We start from the raw sequence: 19,845 nt of genomic DNA on the forward strand, positions 1-19,845 counted from the left end.
CCCACCTCCAGAAGATTTATTGCAGGCAGGGACATCCAAAATATAAATCTAAATAATATAAAATAGTTATATAAAATATAAATAACTTCTCACATATACACTTGCGTGCACACACACACACACACACCTACATATACACCCCCCCCCCCCCCAAAAAATAAAAATCACACATTTTAGTTTTTCTCACCTTTGGCACAATCCTTATTCAAATGTGGGCATGTTATATATAGTTGTAAACATCTCAGTCACAGCTATAAAATGGTTTAAAGCTTGCGAGGGCAAGACCCATTGAGCCAGAACCATCATTCTGGAAACGCCAGCCTCTTCATGTCATTCTTGGGTGCCCACCTGTTTGTTAACAGAGAATGTCTTGTGAAGGCTTCATCACACAGTCTGCTGTACATTGTGAAATATAGCTTGCCTACGTTCGTGGTTCCTTTCTAAAGTTATATGCGATATTACACGAAAATTCATGTTTGAACAGTGAAATGGGTGATTCATTATGCAGTCAGGGCAGCTCCATTGATTAGACATGACATGTTTGGCGTCGTTGGAAACATCACATTCTCCACTATCCAATGGTGTGAGTTTTGCGATGGTATGACCTCTCAGAAAGAGCCAACCGCCCAGAATTTCTAGGTAGTTCAAGGCAGTCATAGCTACTGTGTTAGATAGATGTTGGGTTTCTCAAGGGTGCTTCATTGCACATACATGTGTTTGGGATCATTTTGAACAGGAGAATCTGCTGTAAGTGTTGATATTTTACTTGTATACTTTTGCTGCTGCTTTGTGGAGTTATATGAGAGAGCATGAGAAAATGCATATGTGCAGTATGATGGTTTTTCCAGTTTTTGGCATGTGGTTGCCGTTTGCTTGGTCATAGTGGGATTTCAAGGCATTGTTTGAAATCTACTTGTTGAGACCTTTCAATTTATGTATATCAGTTGGGTATTTCTTGTACAGAAATATTACTATGCTGGTTTTAATTTTTTTTGGGTGAATATGTATGACACAGCACACATATAATTTCATGCCAGATTAAAAGTCAACTGTACATACTGTAACAATGTGATCACTATTAGTGTGTAGTAATATCCGTGGCTTTCAAAACAGTTATTGCTTGTGTCTGTGTGTGGCGCAGATTGTATAATATATGTTTTGAACCCTTGTTGGCCTGGTACAGGGCTGCTTAGGGTTTAAGAGGGTACTGAGATTGAGGGTTGAATAATAGTGCACACACATTTATGTAAAGCATTAACTCTGAGTTCAAATGAAAAATGTAAGTCAGTTTATGTTGTTAATAAAGCTCACATATAGATTAATAAATATTATTTGTTGTTTAATGAGGCTTTTGTTGTACGTTTTACTTAACCTCAATATACAACACTATAATATCTTTTGAGTTGAGAGGCTGAATATTTGCAATTGTTACTGTATATCTACACATACACTCACACACACATATATATATATTGTCACACACGACTGCATGGAGAGCAGCTTAAAGATCCGATGCACGTCGCGACAAGTCATGCCAGGGGACAATGGCGGGGTACTAACCTCTCTCTCTTCCCGTAGAAAAGACGAAGTGCCACCACCATAATCCTACCCGGACAACCAAAAGAAGAACACTTCCGAGTTCCTTTCTCTCCTCTGGTCCCACATTGATGACGTCCATCACCCATTCACCACCACGCCTTCCCAGCATTCCACGTTTCAAATTTCCAGTCCGGCTCTTTAAATTGTCCGTCCACCCATCCCTTTTTTGTCTTATGATTACTTGGAAAGAATTTTAACCTTGATTTACAGTATACGGGGCTCAAAACCCCAAACCTTGATCTGTCTCTCTTGTTCTTATTACTATATATATATATATATATTATATATATATATATATATATATAGTGAGGGATTGCCGGCCATGTATCCCGGCCAACACCCCCAAACCGCCAGATGGAGCCATCCCTGCAACATGGAAGGGCCCTGAATTCCAGCAGGGCATCATGGAACTTGGAGTCTTTCATCACAGCCTTGCTGGATACCATGGGGGCCACCGGAGGATGCTGCAGGGAGGCCCAGGGACTTATACTTTCCATATAGCCTGGAAGTAATTCACAATTGCGGAAACAGAAGAAATGATATACTTCTGGGCTGAAGAAAAGAAGAATTTTGATCTGACCCAGAAGTGCTAGGAATCACATGGACTGAGCGGATCAGAAGCACTTCCGGGTCAAAGACTTTAAAAGGACTGTGGGAAATCCCAGCACTGAGCCGAGTTGGGAGGAAGGGTGACTGAGCTGCTGGGAGTGGAGGATTATTGTTATTGTGAATTATTGTAGTGATTATTGGTTTATTATTAGAGTATTGTGGAGTAGTGGTGCTTTGTGCACATTTATTATTATAATAAATTAATATTTGGACTTTTTATCTGGTGTCTGACGAATTGTCTGAGGGTTCAAGGGGACGATAGCGCCCCTATCTGTCACACATATATAATATACATACATTCATACATACATATATCACACATGCCATAAAGTAGAGAATTATGTTTCTGAAAAGCCACAAAAGTTTTTTTAGGAACTACTCACTGATTCAAACAGACAGAGTATACTAATAAATATACTATAGAAAGAGTCAACTGCTAGAATATTATGTTTCTGATGTTTTCCTGTAAGTAAAATTAACTCACCTCTCCCCTTTAAAAAGTATATAGATGTGTACTTTTAAAATGTTCAAGGAGACATCATTCAAACCAAATTTAAGAAATTCCATGAGCACAGAATGATCTCAAATTCAGAACTTTATTTTAAAACCTAGCCATGCAGAGACGCCCACCCACCTTGTTTTACATTCATCATATTATAGGCTGGTTTTTACATCTGAAACCATTTTTAGATACAGTATCAACCATTGTGCACACACAGCATTATTTCCTCACCTCCATAATTAAGAGACTAGCTTTGCTCCTTTAGTTTACAGTATTTAATCAAGGTTTACCTGAATTGTTGGTTTTAAAAACAACCATATTGAATTGTATGTTGCATTCAGAAATAAACTTTAAGGATCCCTCTATCTCTCTGTATAGTAATTTGTTTTGCTGTATTGTTTCAGACTGGTCAACGGTTACAGGTTTATATTAGTGCTTTAAGTGTAATTCTACATATACAAATTTTGTAAATTACAAACACCCACCAGTACTGAGAAAACATGAGTTTCATTACAGAATACATACATTCAGACATGTTCAAGTACTACAGTATATAAAATTTAATAAAACTAAAACCATTTGTACCTTCAGGCTAACCAGAAGATTTAAACTATAAAAACTGTACAGGAATTGATTTTTCACTGAAGCTAAAATGCAAGTTTTACATTCACTTTAACACAAAAAGTGAAATTTTGATGTGCCTACTGGAATATAGTTTAATTTACCTGGAATTCTTGACAGTTACTACAATCTAGTTGCGGCATTTGTTTAAAGACACCAGTGACAGACATCATTTCACTCCACATCAGTCACCTTTCTAAAATGCACCTCCTATACAAAGGAAAATAATTTGATAAAACTTCTTCTTATAATACAGCATGTCAGCAGGAAAGTCTAGTTCCACAAGCTCATCATATGTGCAGAATTAAACAAGTCCCATATTGGCATGTTTAGAACTTTAAAAATGTGAACTTAAAGTCTCCGTTTGGCTACTTTTGCCCTGAATTATGTGATTGAATCCAGTAAGTGCCAGACTGTTTGTCCCTGGTTTACATTCTAACCTCTATAAAAAGTTACCAGATACCCTTAATAAAAGTTTTGTTGGTAACAACTTCAAATCATAATACATTGTTTGCTGTTTTAAGAATATTATGAATATGAAATGTTAAGGAAACTCTTTACTGAATACATTATATAAAAATCAGTTTATTGGAAATAAAAAAAAATGCAATCTGGGAGAACAAACATACTGGTCAAAATATTTATAAATAAGAAAAAAAAGCACTGGCTTGTAAATAGAAACAAAATGTGCTATTAATTAAAAATAAACACTAAACTTTACGGTGCTAAGTACTAAAGTACTAAGTGTCCATATACATTTGAAATATTTCTTCATATGGCTCTTTCATGAATGGCTTTTCAAAAAAAGATTATTGTAAAAAGACTGCAGTGGACCAGAGAAAACTTTTGATGCCTCTGGCCACATTTAATTTCTTCTTACAATGGAACCTTGTTTAGTTCTAAAAATATTTTAGGGTGGAATTTGCCTTTGTGACAACTTCTTTTTATCCTAGTCTTCACCTTCTGATTCAGATTCTGCAGAGAAAGGAAAAAAGAAATGATAGGATTCTGCTGTAATTTAGACATCATACTAAGAACATATGCACAATATCCATCCATTGTCTAAACCTATCCATCCACTATCAAACTTGCTAAATCTAATTATATAGAGAAGTAGGGGGCTAGAACATTCTCTGGCAACACAAGGAAGGAACCAACCCCAGACAGAGTAAATTTGTTTTTATTCTAATGTTAGAATTTTCATAAGCAAATAAAAATACTGCCTGGATAAGAAGCTTAAAATACATTTTCATGGATGGCTTCACACATTCTTGAATCCTGCATTCTCGATTACTGCATAGGGCCTCAAATCTACTGCTATAACTATCTCAAATTCCACAGATTCAATCTGTGCTAAAGAATTGCTGCCAAAATTCCGGATGGAGACTTTGTCACTTCTTTATAATAATTAGTATTAATTTCCTCAAAATTATTGGTAATAAATGGAAGTTAGAGTATTAGAAATAAACTTGATCCCCTAATATTAAAAGTCAAGGTGGAAGTAAAGAATTTAGATGTAGTCATGGACTCTGATCTAATGTTTAAATGGCATATTAACCATATTACTAGGATTGCATTTTCCCAGTGTGGTGGATGGCTGGGGATCCTGCCCCGCCGGGATGCCTGGAAGGAGGAAGGACTGGGAGAGGGACAATACCTCCCCCAGGCCACGAGAGGTCAGCCACCCTGGTCTGCATTGAGGCCACGGGATCAGAGCTTAGAAGCTGAATCCTGTTGGACCCCGTGGCCACTGCCAGGTGGCGCCCAGAGGAGTAGTACAGAGCCAGTACTGCAGCATTTCCGCCACACTAGGAAGCACCTGGAGCACATCCAGGGCATTATAAAAGGGGCCGCCTCACTTCAGTCGGAGAGCCGGAGTCGGGAGGAAGACAACGGCAAAAGAGTTGAGAAAATTTGAAAGCAAAGAAGGGACTGTGAGAAATTGTGGCTGTTAATGCATTGTGTGGTGGTGTAAAGACAAGAGAAGGAAATAAAAGTGTGTGTTTTTGGACATTTGGTGTCTGTCTGTCTGTTTTCGGGGGCTGAACTTCCACACATTTAAGTAACATTTCAAAATTTAGACCTCATATAACACTGCAAGATACTGCAAAATTATTTCACATTTTTATTATTAGTCGACTAGATAACTAATGCACTCCTAACAGGAGTACATAAGAAAGACATCAATAGGTTGCATTTAGTTCAGAATGCATCATAAAAAATACAAAAATCTGAACATCTGAACATTTTTGCCCTTGGAACCCCTGCAGATTCTGTTTTTTTTTCTCCATCTTAACTGAAGTGTTTTGTTTCTTCTATCTGCCCAGCCATCAGACCTTATCACTTGACTCATCTTTATACACTTAAAAAACAATTCTATATATAAAGTCCCTACTTCTCTTTTAATTATATATCTGTCTTATGTGTGTATTATTTTCTTGTACAATATTTATTCATTATTATTCTTATCTACTTTTAATTTGCCTTTCTTTGTCACTATTTGTTTGACATCCTGTAAAGCACTTTGAGCTACATCATATGCATGAAAATGGGTTACAGAAATAAATGTTGGTGTTGTTGTTATTGTTGTTGATGATGTCATAGCAGAAGACTGGACATTTGTGTTAACTTATTATTAACACCAGTATATGCTACTCAATTGATATTTTTGGAAAATGCACTTGTTTATTCACCACTCAGTTGTCATTATTGTGATAGCTTACAGGAATTCCAAAGTGCTCCAAAATACATTGCAGTCTACCACAACACAAAATACACTGTATCTGGTTCTGTAGTAAAAGGTGAAACAAGTTTTAAGAGGTAAGAGGGGCTGCTATGCACTTGCTTGATTACATTTTTAACATACCTTACGTAATAATAATAATAATAATAAATTTAGTTATAAGCAGCACTTTATTTTATATGCAATACTTTTTTCCAATGGTGGTGTACAATGTAGTGATCAATTCACCACTCATTTTAAATCGAGAGCCTTATATGTAACTACACAAGAGGATATTTTGAGTTGTTGCAGCTCTAGAATTGAGACTGGTCATAACAAAACTTCCTAACCTTGACTTCACTACTGTTGAGATTTTGCTGTGTTCATTGTTTTTTGTTATTTCAGCAATTAATGTCACAGGTGGAAATGTCATTGTAATTGATGCATCTCTTTAGCATTTAAACTGTACTTATTTCTATACAATTTAGATGTCAAGCTCTAATAAAAGCAAAATAAAGAAAAATCTACTCCTGTTTGTTGAAATGTGCGACTAAAAATACATATTTCACATTGAATTGTCATTGTGACTACCAAATAAGAGTAGGTAAAGACCAATTAATTACTGTACGTGAGCAGTTTAATTGGAAGCAGCACTATTTTAGTGTCAGTTAAAAGAGGGCAGACATAGGTATAAATGTCAGGGACAGCTTTCTTGTTTCTGTTTCAAAGATCATTAGCAAGCAACTGATAAAACAAAAACACCACTGACTTGAAACTAATATGTTGTACTGCTGTAAAAGTGCTACGACCCATGTCATCTCCATGTTTGAGATTCCAGCAGATTTTTAATCTTCCAGTCATGACATCATATGGGAGGACTAACAAGAGTTAAGTAGCATCTCTCTTTTTCAGCAAAACTAGTGATGTTTCATCAGGTCTAGGATATAGGAACTATTATTCACAACCTTTTGATGTAGTAACTGGAATAATATTACAATATTTTATATTCATTATGTGTTACACTAATAGTAAATATATATTATTGTTAAAAATTAACTTATTATATCTTCATACAGAGTGTTTCATAACAGGCATAGAATAGATTTCTCTCTCATACTAACATCACACTACATCTTGTTTTCTACATTATGCAACATAATCTTACATATACTAAATATAGGTATATATACACCTTTATTTGTGTTTTCCTATTACTATTGTAACTGAGAATTCAAAAAATATTGTGCATTTCTGAAGTAGTGAACAACTCCAACCAAATGTACTGTTTAATATTAGGTTTAATATTTAATATTAGGTAGAAATGTTAAAGTAGGTAGCAATATTAATGTAGACTTGAATCCTAGCCATGTCAGTCTGAAGTCCCTGTATTTATGGGGTTCTCTCAGGTACAGTTTCCTCCTTCTTTTCAACAACATGAATACCAGATTGACTGATGATGGTAAAATCCGTTCAAAGTGAATAAGGCTACGTAATGTGAATCTATCTACATAGCACTGGGTATATGTTTTAACTCCCTATCACCCTATACTAGAAAATACAGGTTCAGAAAAAAGGATTATTGGATTAATTTAAAAGTGCATAGATATGTCAGATATAGTAAAAACTGTATATGTTTCTAAAATATACAACTATGCCTTACTGCATTTTTTTAATTAAAAAAACACCCTCAAACCTTCTTCTGCATTTTGAAGCCATTCCACAAATGTCTTCATTTGTTCCAAAAACACACTTTTTCCTTTCGCAACATGTGCTTCTTTGTACCATTTCAAGATAACCTCCTCACTTAGGACATCAGCTAGAACACAGGTAAATGAAGAAGCAAAGTTAAAATATAAAAAATACCGAAGCAAAAACATAAATCTGAATTCATATTAAACAAAAGAATCTTGCTAAACATTATATCATTAAGAGGTAAAATCCACTTTGTGGTAAAAAGCCTTTGTGGCAGACATTTGGTTTATTTCATTACCCTGCATTCCATGTAAATCTTTAGTTGTATTAAGTGGAAAAAATGAAGTTCAAAATAAACATTTTAAGCAGCTAAAACATAATTAAACACTTTTTGACATGTGATTGTGCTTACTAATATACAGTACAGTAAAACACTGATCAGTGGGCTTGCCAAACACAGGAATTTGCCTTGTATTTTGGTTAAAAATCTTTCTAGTGCACATAAATCACTAACTATTTTGTGGTAATTGTCACTCTTTAAAATACTTACTGTGATAAATATCTTGCCTATATCCTCCACCCATAGTTATAATGCACGCATTTTCTTTGCAGTCATACTGGACAATGCTTAACAAAACATGAAGTGAACACCTCAGCTAGCAAGGTGAGCCAAATTGACTCCACCAAAAGGGTAATGGACGGGCATATTTAAAAAACAAACATGCAAACGAACGGAGGAAATACCCTTACCCACTTCCTTATGTCTGCAAACAGTGTTGGAATAAGTAAGCAATAATTATTCTACCTTCCACATTTTAAATATACACGTTATGTTCACATATGTTAATCAAAAAATCTTTATACTACGTAATCTTTATATATAATACGCTACCGTGGCTGTTTGTTTGTCTGTCCAGGATTTTAAATCATCTGTAGCTTGCAAACCGTTTGAACTATTGACCTGAAATTTGGTACACATATACTATGCGATGTCTACTATTCACTTTCGTGGTGAAGATTGACCTCCAAGTTTATTTCTCTTTTTATTTTATTTTATTGTAGAATCAACTCTCAGCAGCAGCCAGCAGGGCAGCCATGCGGCACTTGTGTACAGGTGCCGTTCTCATTTCCTACCACCTTCGCTGTCACTTCCCCTACCTCTTCATATCTTAAATCATTCTTAAGGCAGATTGAAGACTTAAGTGCCAGCTTAAGTGAAAAATTAAAGAAAATGTACTAAGTAATTGCAACACAAACACTGACTTAATCAGTTTTAACGCAAAAAGATGCCGATACAAGAAGAGAAGAAGTGGGCCACTAGGGTGGAGAAAAGAAGAGCTGCTCAGGAAGCAGCAAGCACATCAACCTCTTGAGCAAACAAATGGTAAGCGTACAGAGAAAGAGTATAAAAACCATGAATGCTCAAGCCAAGTGTATTCACTGCACGTTATTGTGCAGTGCGCCGTTACTGGTTTGTATTATATTACTAGTACTATTATTTACTATTATTTGTATGTTCTACCTTTAAATTCAACACACAATACTATGGCCCATTTCAATCCAGTGTTTCAGATATTTTTGTCCCTTACAAATAGTGGTGCAATGCTTACCTTTATAAAAAAGAACAACAATCTTGTGAAAAGACTTCATGAAGTGAATGTTGTCATAACAGTATTCCTGGACTTTCTGAAGAAGGATGAGCTCTGACTGGCCTTGCGTAGTAAACACAGCAAGCAGTGGAGCATATTGCTAGAAAATAAATGTTTAAACAAAAGAATCAACTCAAAAGGATTTTTTGGAAGATTGATTCTGCCAAAACACATTTATACTTCAGACATAATGCAGTACTACTAAAACCAGTTTAAAACTAGCCAAGAAATGTGGCAACAAGGCAACATTTTGTCTTGGAAGCTGACAATTTTTGTAAAAATTCCTGGAAATAGTAAAGAAATACCATGCTTTTTAACTGGACCCCGACCTGTAGTATTATACTTGAGTTGTAGAAATAGGCATTACCCTAGTTCCTAAGGACTCTAGGCCAAGAAGTCTGAATGACAACAGACCTATACCACTCGGCTCTATTCCAGAGATAAAATCTATTGACAGAGATAAAGTAATTTCAAGATAACCACTAATTTGCTTACTCTGCCACCAATTTGCTTTTATGATTGCTGGTTATCTTACATCAAGTCTACACTTGGTAAGAATGGTTAATATGTCAGAGCACTATTTCTGGATTTTTCTTCAATGTTCAGTACCATTCAGGAGGTAGAAATTGTGAATAAATATAAACACTTAGGAACTAACCTAGATAACAATCTTAATAAGAATACGTTGTGGCGGGACACCTATATAAGGGAAGGACTGGGGGGGAGCACATGCACAGGACATTATCCCCCTGACAGCACTAGATGGCAGCCCACTGGGCTGCAGTGGTGCCTCAGACTCCCACAGGGTAACATGTGAGTTGGAGTTTGGCACAGCTCTGTTGGGTTCTGTAGGCACTGCAAGGGGGTGCTGCAGGGACTGTGGTCATCTTCTTCGTTGGGCTATAGCCTGACCTGGAAGTGCTTCTGGACCACACTAACAGGTCATTGGGAGTTCTCCCGGGTTCAAGATAAAGGAAACCCACTGCCACAGCTCCATGAGCCAGAGTCGGGAGGTGGAGGACACAGCTTGCTGGAGGAGGAGTGGAGGTGGAAGAGAGCGAGAGAAGAAGGAAGAAGAAAAGACATTGCTGTGTGCTGTTTGTTGTGCTTGTAACTGAGCAGAGGATGTGGGAAACAGCAGCCAAAATAAAAAAAACATGGTTGTGCTGAACTTGTGTCCTGTGCCTGTCTGTGTCTGGTTTGGGGAGCTGGTGAACCCTCTGCAGGCCACAACGTATATAAAAAATGTTCCCTAAATGCAATCAGTGCTTATTTCTCCTCCATACACTTAAGACTATTTAAAGTGGACAGGGACCTCATGTTGTCCTTTTATCAAAGTGTGATTCAGTTTGTCATCATTTTTAGCTTCATTGCCTGGTTTAGCGGTCTGACAGACCAACATTTTAAAAAACTTCAGCAGATTACCAAACTTGCAACTGAAATTATTGGGACAGGTGTAGATGATTTGGCAACTGCACATCAGAAGGCAATGCTGAAGAAACTTGTATGTATTTTAAAAATCCAAAAGGCATCCCGTCTACCCATTCGGCAGAAATGGTAAAATGATGGTGCAACAGCCTGTCAGTAAGATCCACAACCAGCTTCACTGAAAGCATAAGGTGGTATATCCTACTTGTGAAAGACTGCAATGTATTGTATATTAAGACTGATAGAATGAATGTCAGTCCTTCACTATAATTTGAATGCATTATTAAAAAAGTATTATGCAAAAGTAAAAATGGACATTTGAATGTAAAATAGCTGTTTATTTTACTTTGCACTAATTTCAACATTGTGTTACTCCAGAAAAACTACACAATACTGTGTTATTTTACAGATCTACTTTTACTCATCACTACAGTGATCAGCCTTTTTAGGTGCATTCTCATATAATGCTCAAATAACCTATTGCAAAAGAACATGTTTGTCTCTCCGCATGAAACAACTCAACCCCTCATAGACAAATTTTGTTGGGACATAGCACACTTAAGGAAATTTGTTAAGACCGTTCAGTTTTCTTTCAGGTATTTCAAATAGATCACGCTGTATGAAGTTTAAAAAAGTTTCCCCATTGAAAATCACTGGCAAATTTGCAAACTTGTCATTCTTAAAATGAAGAAACATTATGTGCGACTTCAACTAAGAATTAATTTACTGTTTCAATTTTACTTTGAAAGTGGTTGCTTGAATTTGTGTCTATTTTAAATATTTTCCTCTTTTACTTGTCGGATAGCCGCTTGGATGTCCAATGCAAGTGAGCCAAGTGCCACACATGTACAGTTCACACAGCAGCACCAATGGCTAACATGGTACAACACCCCAGTACTGCTGTTTAGGTAAGTTAACTGTTAGAGTACCAAAAATAAGGTGACTTTTCTGGAAATAAATGGAAGGGGAAAACAGTTATACAAGTATAAAAGACTAAATTGATTGAACAATATCTGCAGATTATTATTGTAAAGAAAGGATGTTATTTACCTGCAGTTAAATGGTGTTTGAACTAATTAATAATACAGGAAAAGTGCAGCTGCCCTAACTGATATAAACATAGGATGGGTTTAGAAATGGACAGCAGCACCCAGTCCCCCCTTGTCATACACAAGAACAATTATGGCAAGCCGCTGATCTTCTTGCCCATTGTGTACCATTCGTATTCCAGTTATATAATAAATCAGTTTACTTCCAAGTTCTCATTTATATAGTTAAAATGAATTACTGTACTTTAACAAATATTAATAGCTAGACAGTAATACTAGGGTGTTGTACCGTGTTAGCCATTATGAATGTAGTGAAAAGTCAAGCAAAATGACACCTTTTATTGGCTAAAGATGATTTTCTTGCCTGAAGAAGGGGTCTGAGTTGCCTCGAAAGCTTGCATATGTAATCTTTTTAGTTAGCCAATAAAAGGTGTCATTTTGCTTGACTTTTCACTAATAGCTAGACAGGAAACTTATTTTAGTTCTTTTTATCTTTTAATGGGACACTATAAATACTGATTTTACGCTAGTATTAGTCATTTTGTGTTAAAATATAAATTTTTCAATTGATAGTTATTGAATACTGTTCTATTGGGTATACTTTCAAAAATGTTATGTTTAAGAAAATTGAACAACAATTAGTCACAGACCCTCCATCACTAATACACATCAATCAATGCCATTTTCACATTACTTGAATTGCAATCTGTGTTGTATGAAAGGTACTGAGCCACCACAAGCCTGTTTGTGTTCCATTTTTAACTCTATTTCAAAGTGCTGTTGAAAAGAACATATTTAATGTAGTCTACTAACACTGTACGTGTACATGTTATGTACATTGTGGTTACTTTTGGAAATGACTTGTTATTGCAAAACAAACAAAAAGGTAATAAATGACTCTTGGATGAAGTAAATAAAAATGTGAAATTATCCAACTTTCTTATCAGTTAAATGAGTTGTCAAATGCACCTACATGTTACACTATGCACACATTGTTTAACTTCTTTAGAATACTTTTTTTAATAACAATGATTCTTCTTCTTAAAACATAGCCCTTCACAACAAATTTTACAATGCACCTTGGACAGTTTTTCTTTTTTTCTACCTGACTGCTCTGCTCTACATCTGTGCTAAGAATAAGTTTTAAATACTTCTTTAGTACTCTAAAATTACTGTTATGCTCCTGATCCTGTTCCGATTCACTCTTGAACCTAAGATCCCTGACTTACTGCTATTTAATGTTAGAAATGTTAGGCATCCATCGAAGCAAGTAAAAAATGGCTTCTTTTCTCATTATTAAAAATAAGAACTGCTATATTTCTGATCTCACTTTTTATTACTATACTTAAATGATTTAAAAACCAGGAATTCTGCTGTGATAGGGTTCAGTTTATCTGAATTGGAGAAAGGTTTTCTGCGGGTTAAAACAAACAGGACAGTGGGGTCAGACAGCATATCAGGTTGGCTCTTAAAGTCCTGTTTTAAGCAGGTCTCTCCAGTTTTTCATTTGCTTTTTAACTGGTCTCTGACCTGTGGCATTGTACCTAAGCTGTGGAAACAATCAGTCATTACCCCAGTTTCTAAGGTTTCCAGGCCATGCTGTCTGAATGACTACAGACCAGTGGCACTCACCTCTATTCCAATGAAATGCTTTGAACATTTGGTAAAAAACATTTTAATGACAGAGACAAACTCTTTTCAAGATAACCACCAATTTGGTTACTGTGCAAGCAGAAGTGTTCAAGATGCTCTGCTTGTTATCTTAAATCCAATCTATACTTTTCTTGGTCAGCCTGGTATCTATGTCAGAGCACTATTTCTGAATTTTTCTTCAGAGTACAATATCATACAGCCTCACATACTGATTGGAAAACTGAATATGAATACTGTATGAATGTAAACCCATTTATCACATTGTAGATTCAGGACTTTCTTTTAAATCGTTCACAGACAGTCAACGTACAGGACACTTTTTAAAAAGTCATTCATTCAAACACAGGAAGTCCGCAGGGGTGTGTCTTATCACCATTACTATGTACTCTGTACACAAGTGACCTGAGACAGAAAAGTGACCACTGCTCCATTATCAAATATGCAGATGACACCATGCTCATAGGACGCATATCTGCGGAGGATGAAAGCCACTGTCTAAATCAAGTGGACTGTATGGTAAACTGGTGTAATAAAAACTCCCACTCTGAATGTAAAAAAGACCAAAGAAATGATATTTGATTTTAAGAGACAGAAATCTGTATGTTCACACATTGTTGTTTTGGGGGAGAAGGTATAAATAGTAAATGAATATATAGTAAATACTTAGGAACTAATTTAGATAACAATCTTACCTGGAATGCAAACACAAAAAAAGAAATATTCTCTAAATGCAATCAGCATTTATTTCTCCTCTGTAAACTCAAACTATTTAAAGTAGACAAGGACATCCATGTTGTCCTTTTATCGCAGTATGATTCAGTCTATTATCACTTTCAATTTCATTGCCTGGTTTAGTGGTCTAACAAACCAAAAATTTAAAAAAGCTCCAGCATATTACTAAGTATGCAGCTAAAGTTATTGCGACTGATGTAGATGGTCTGGCAAGTGTGTGTCAGAGGACAATGCTAAAGAAACTAGAAATAATCTCAACTGATGACAGACGTCCATTACATGTAGAACTTAACTTCAGTAAAGTTTTGAAAACCCACACAAAATCGCTCCAGAAGTTCCTTTCATTCTAGTGGCATATGACTTTTTAAATAAGAAATATCGGAGAAAATGATTAAGGTTTGATATGTATACTGTGACCATTTTTGTGTAAAAATGCATTATCAAACTGCCTTACCTTAACCTGTCTTGTCTCTGTTTTGTTTCATTTTTTTCTGTCTTGTTATTAGATGAAATTGAGAAGGCAAATTTCATGTTTTCTTGTGTAAACATGACTAAAGAAAGAAACCTTGAACCTTGAACATTCAGCCAACTCAGCCAAAATACAGTTTTTGGTAGCAATATGATAGTTCAAACATTCAGGGAACCCTTTTAGCAGTTTCAGTCATACTTTATCTTAGAAACTTTAATTTAACTAATACTACATTTAAAAAACATTTAGACAAGGAACACACTGTTAGTATTTATAAATAACTAAAGTGACAAGCTGATATATGGTACTCATTCTGGTATATACAGTAGCAGGCCAAAAGTAATTAAAATAAATTTTAGACAATGTTCTATAGTATTGTGTAGCCTAACATCATTTTTACATCTGGAAGATGCCTTTACCTAAACCAATTTAGAAGACCCAAATATGCTACAACTACCAGCAAAGTGTTATTAAAAGCTGAATTATCTTCTGAAAAATTTCTAAAAATTAACATTTACCATTTGTATTCAAAGCAATATACAAATCATTGTTACTTGATTATTTAGTTTAAACACAGGGCCTCATGGTTTATACTGTTTTATGTTTATGCTCACTGTTAGACTGTAAATGTTATACAGTATACTCATACTTTCTAGTATAACTTTAATATTAGTAGGGAAACTCCTTGAGATTCAATGGTGGTGATTGAACTGGCAGCCTTAAGATTTTCAGTCCAACACCTTAGCAACAAGGTCACACTACCTAAACCAGAAGTCTAGTTAAAAATTAGACCAATTTCACACTGCTTAAATTGGTAAATCACACATTAAATATGACTATTTTAGACAATGATTTGTAAGCTGCTATCTAGAATTTAAACCCTTACCTTTAGATGTTTCAGAGCCTGTTCTGTAACCAGTTCTTCCTTCTTATTCCACTCAACAGCATTCATTATGCATGTCCACAGTAGACCGATTATAGCATGTTCTTGTAAATCATTTCTCTTCATTTCTTCTTTAACATAAAGTATAATCTTAAAAGCAGAGGTTTTACATGTCATGCCAAATTTTCACTTTTGTCAATGTAGTATCACTACTACTTTGTATATGGTTCAAGAAATTGGAGAGCACAACATTACAAAAATATAAAACGTGGATGAGGTTCTCTATTTCATATAGTGCACAAGAGATGAGTGATGTAAAAATTGGAATGAACTTGTAACAAAAGAGTCTGACAATATGTATACATTATAAATGGAGCCTCTGCAACTGCATAACTGCAATCAACTGTGGCACTCTGCATTTTCATCCTAACTTAAAGTCCTGAGGTCTGGGTGGTGACAGAAAGACAAAGATCGCAAGTATAAGCAGTGAAGTCTTCTATCAAGTGCTGGGTTGCTCAGTTCTCTATGATGGCGTAAACCGCTAAATCATATTTGAGGACCCCTGAGTAGGTGTTCTGCTTCTACAGACTAAGAGAAGCCTTCCAAGTAACTCGGGCATATAGACAGAATGCTCCCTTTGTGTTTTCCATGGAGATGTACAAGCCATGGCCCACTAGGAGCATTACCAGGTGTTGATCCATGGCATGCTGGAGAAATTATACTGTACATGACCTGGGAATATCTGGGAATTCCACAGCAGCTTTTGCACAATGTTGCAGAGAATATAGTGGCTCCGTATGTTATCCTGAGGAGGTGACAGTGACAAGCAGTGTGAAAGCAAGTGTAGATCATTTTGGTTTAATTTCATAAAACTCAGGCTTCACAGTCTGAATTGTTTCCTAAATCTGCTGCATGTATGAGTAAGAAAATACTAGCAGTGGGGGAAATAAGTTAAAAATACTGTCAGTCTGAAATAAAATTATATTTTTTGCAAGAGTGTAAATGTATAATTTACCTCCTTAATAGGGCATTCCTGAGAAAGACGTGTTTGAAGATCTTTCTGAAGCTCCTTCCTAGTTCCCAGAGACTTCTGCACTCGTAAAAAGTCTGAGAGCTCTGTTAAGCCAGCATCATTAAAGTACTTTGCAAAGTGCTCCACATTCTGCTTATTAGCAGGGAATAGTTCCTAAAAAGTGTTGAAATAGCAATGCAGAAAACTTCTTAAAGTTAGGAAAAACTATGTTCCAAACATTTCCGGAATATTTTTTATCCAAAAAAGTTTGTTTGCATGTTTATTTACTTTTCTGAAGTGCTTAAGAGAGATCAGAAAATTAAATCACAGCCCTAAGATCTTGTAAAACATTCATACAGAATACTGCTTGGTTTCAGGGTAAATGGTTGTTCTTTGAACTTTACAAGATTATCAGAGACTTTCTACTTTAACCTTCCATTTGAAAGTTTAAAATCAAATCAGGCAGGCCTAATCTTCAAGTTCACATACACGCATAGGGAGGGCAGGACCAAAAGGGAAGCTGTGAAGAAAATGCATATTTTTATATACTGTTAACAGTGAGCAGCACAGCTTCAGGATGACGCACATACTGGAGTGGCCACAGTAATTGATTCATGGTTATCGATGCACTATAAAAGTGTTGTGCGCTGTTGTGTTTAGACAGGCTCAATTTGATGGTCAATTTAAAAATTATGGTTGCTTGTTTTACCTCACTCTTATTTTGGCATCATATTACTCTAGTGCTTGTCTAGTGCTTGTTTGTTTTTGGTTACTCTTTGTTATTTTGGATATTTTGTTAAATTTACGGAAACTCTGGATATTAAACATTACAAAGTAGATAATGTTTTTGCAGAAATAACCAGAGGAGACATCTATACCTTTGACAGATATGGATTTTTTTTTTTACAAATCCCAATTTAGTTATACAATACCACATTTTACTTAGGGGGTGTAAAGATTGGTCATATGAGATAGTGAGGCTGGCTGTTTTATGCTTGAAAGGGCAGAAATTACTTACAAGTAGCTTTTTGTCCAAATTGGCCTTTCTTAAAGATGATGTGACTGCACCAGCATCTTTTTCTGATATCCAGGCTTTGAAAAGTTTGACAGCAAAGGATGCAGAAATTCCTAAAGGAGTAAAATGTGCAATTAGTTAAATGCTGAATCTTAAAGCAATGTGAAACTGAGGAATTATTACTACACCAACGTATGGCACAGAAACACAGAAAGGTCTGTTTGAAATACCTAGCCAATAGAAAGTGGCTCTTTTGGGTCCTGAAACAGCTGGTCTTTCAACAATGAAAATGCTACGGATACTAGCCTATTAAGATGTAACAAAGTTTCTCTATTTTTGCAAACTTTGTGATGATGCAAACACTCTAATTTCTTCAATTCAACCCGGAAGTGAGAGGTGGAGTTGGAGTAAGGGTTCCACCTCCGAGGAAACAGAAAACTCGCTTAGCCACTAATAACACAAGCAAGGCCAGCACGTCAGCAAAATGAAACCTCAAAAGAAAGAAAGTCGCTTAGCTGCCAAAATCGGCAAAACGGTATCCTTTTTTCTTTTCCTCCCGCTGCTAATGCATCAGCGATACGAGCTTGTCTGCAAAACGAATCCTCCTAGGAGAGAGATGCCCAGAGTATTTCCTTTCAATTACCCGACATCTCTACATTTAATTTTCTTTCTGATGATTTCAATAGTTTTTAGGACACCAAGGTTTTTACAGCACGGGCTTACACAGCTAGTATTCACAGCGCATCACTTTTTCCACATTTTGTTATGTTACAGCCTTATTCCAAAATGGATTAAATTCATTTTTTTACTCAGAATTCTACACACAACACCCCATAATGACAATGTGAAAAAAGTTTACTTGAGGTTTTTGCAAATTTATTAAAAATAAAAAAACTGAGAAATCACATGTACATAAGTATTCACAGCCTTTGCTCAATACTTTTGTTGATGCACCTTTGGCAGCAATTACAGCCTCAAGTCTTTTTGAATATGATGCCACAAGCTTGGCACACCTATCCTTGGCCAGTTTCGCCCATTCCTCTTTGCAGCACCTCTCAAGCTCCATCAGGTTGGATGGGAAGCGTCGGTGCACAGCCATTTTAGGATCTCTCCAGAGATGTTCAATTGGATTCAAGTCTGGGCTCTGGCTGGGCCACTCAAGGACATTCACAGAGTTGTCCTGAAGCCACTCCGTTGATATCTTGGCTGTGTGCTTAGGGTCATTGACCTGCTGAAAGGTGAACCGTCGACCCGAGTTCAAGAGCGCTCTGGAGCAGGTTTTCATCCAGAATGTCTCTGTACATTGCTGCAGTCATCTTTCCCTTTATCCTGACTAGTCTCACAGTTCCTGCCGCTGAACAACATCCCCACAGCATGATGCTGCCACCACCATGCTTCACTGTAGGGATGGTATTGGCCTGGTGATGAGCGGTGCCTGGTTTCCTCCAAACGTGACGCCTGGCATTCACACCAAAGAGTTCAATCTTTGTCTCATCAGACCAGAGAATTTTCTTTCTCATGGTCTGAGAGTCCTTCAGGTGCCTTTTGGCAAACTCCATGCGGGCTGCCATGTGCCTTTTACTAAGGAGTGGCTTCCGTCTGGCCACTCTACCATACAGGACTGATTGGTGGATTGCTGCAGAGATGGTTATCCTTCTGGAAGGTTCTCCTCTCTCCACAGAGGACCTCTGGAGCTCTGACAGAGTGACCATCGGGTTCTTGGTCACCTCCCTGACTAAGGCCCTTCTCCCCTGATCGCTCAGTTTAGATGGCCGGCCAGCTCTAGGAAGAGTCCTGGTGGTTTCGAACTTCTTCCACTTACGGATGATGGAGGCCACTGTGCTCATTGGGACCTTCAAAGCAGCAGAAATTTTTCTGTAACCTTCCCCAGATTTGTGCCTCGAGACAATCCTGTCTCGGAGGTCTACAGACAATTCCTTTGACTTCATGCTTGGTTTGTGCTCTGACATGAACTGTCAATTGTGGGACCTTATATAGACAGGTGTGTGCCTTTCCAAATCATGTCCAACCAACTGAATTTACCACAGGTGAACTCCAATTAAGCTGCAGAAATATCTCAAGGATGATCAGGGGAAACAGGATGCACCTGAGCTCAATTTTGAGCTTCATGGCAAAGGCTGTGAATACTTATGTACATGTGCTTTCTCAATTTTTTTATTTTTAATAAATTTGCAAAAACCTCAAGTAAA

At 36.6% G+C, this 19,845-nt stretch overlaps 1 protein-coding gene across 2 annotated transcripts in view; it reads right to left on the reverse strand.

Moving 5' to 3' along the window:
- Positions 1-2,785: 2,785 nt before the first annotated feature.
- The window catches only part of bzw2 (basic leucine zipper and W2 domains 2), a 65,326-nt gene continuing 48,266 nt past the window's right edge, over positions 2,786-19,845 (reverse strand). For both annotated transcript variants that reach the window (XM_028817024.2, XM_028817026.2), the window contains exons 7-12: positions 17,639-17,748; positions 16,624-16,794; positions 15,612-15,758; positions 9,356-9,494; positions 7,747-7,869; positions 2,786-4,306 (exon numbers count right to left, since the gene is read on the reverse strand). In XM_028817024.2, coding sequence (XP_028672857.1) covers positions 4,281-4,306; positions 7,747-7,869; positions 9,356-9,494; positions 15,612-15,758; positions 16,624-16,794; positions 17,639-17,748 — 716 coding nt within the window. In that variant the 3' untranslated portion in view covers positions 2,786-4,280. The remainder of the gene's footprint in view (positions 4,307-7,746; positions 7,870-9,355; positions 9,495-15,611; positions 15,759-16,623; positions 16,795-17,638; positions 17,749-19,845) is intronic.

This window comes from Erpetoichthys calabaricus, chromosome 13 (genome assembly GCF_900747795.2).
Source record: "Erpetoichthys calabaricus chromosome 13, fErpCal1.3, whole genome shotgun sequence".
Classification (NCBI taxonomy): Eukaryota; Metazoa; Chordata; class Cladistia; order Polypteriformes; family Polypteridae; genus Erpetoichthys; species Erpetoichthys calabaricus.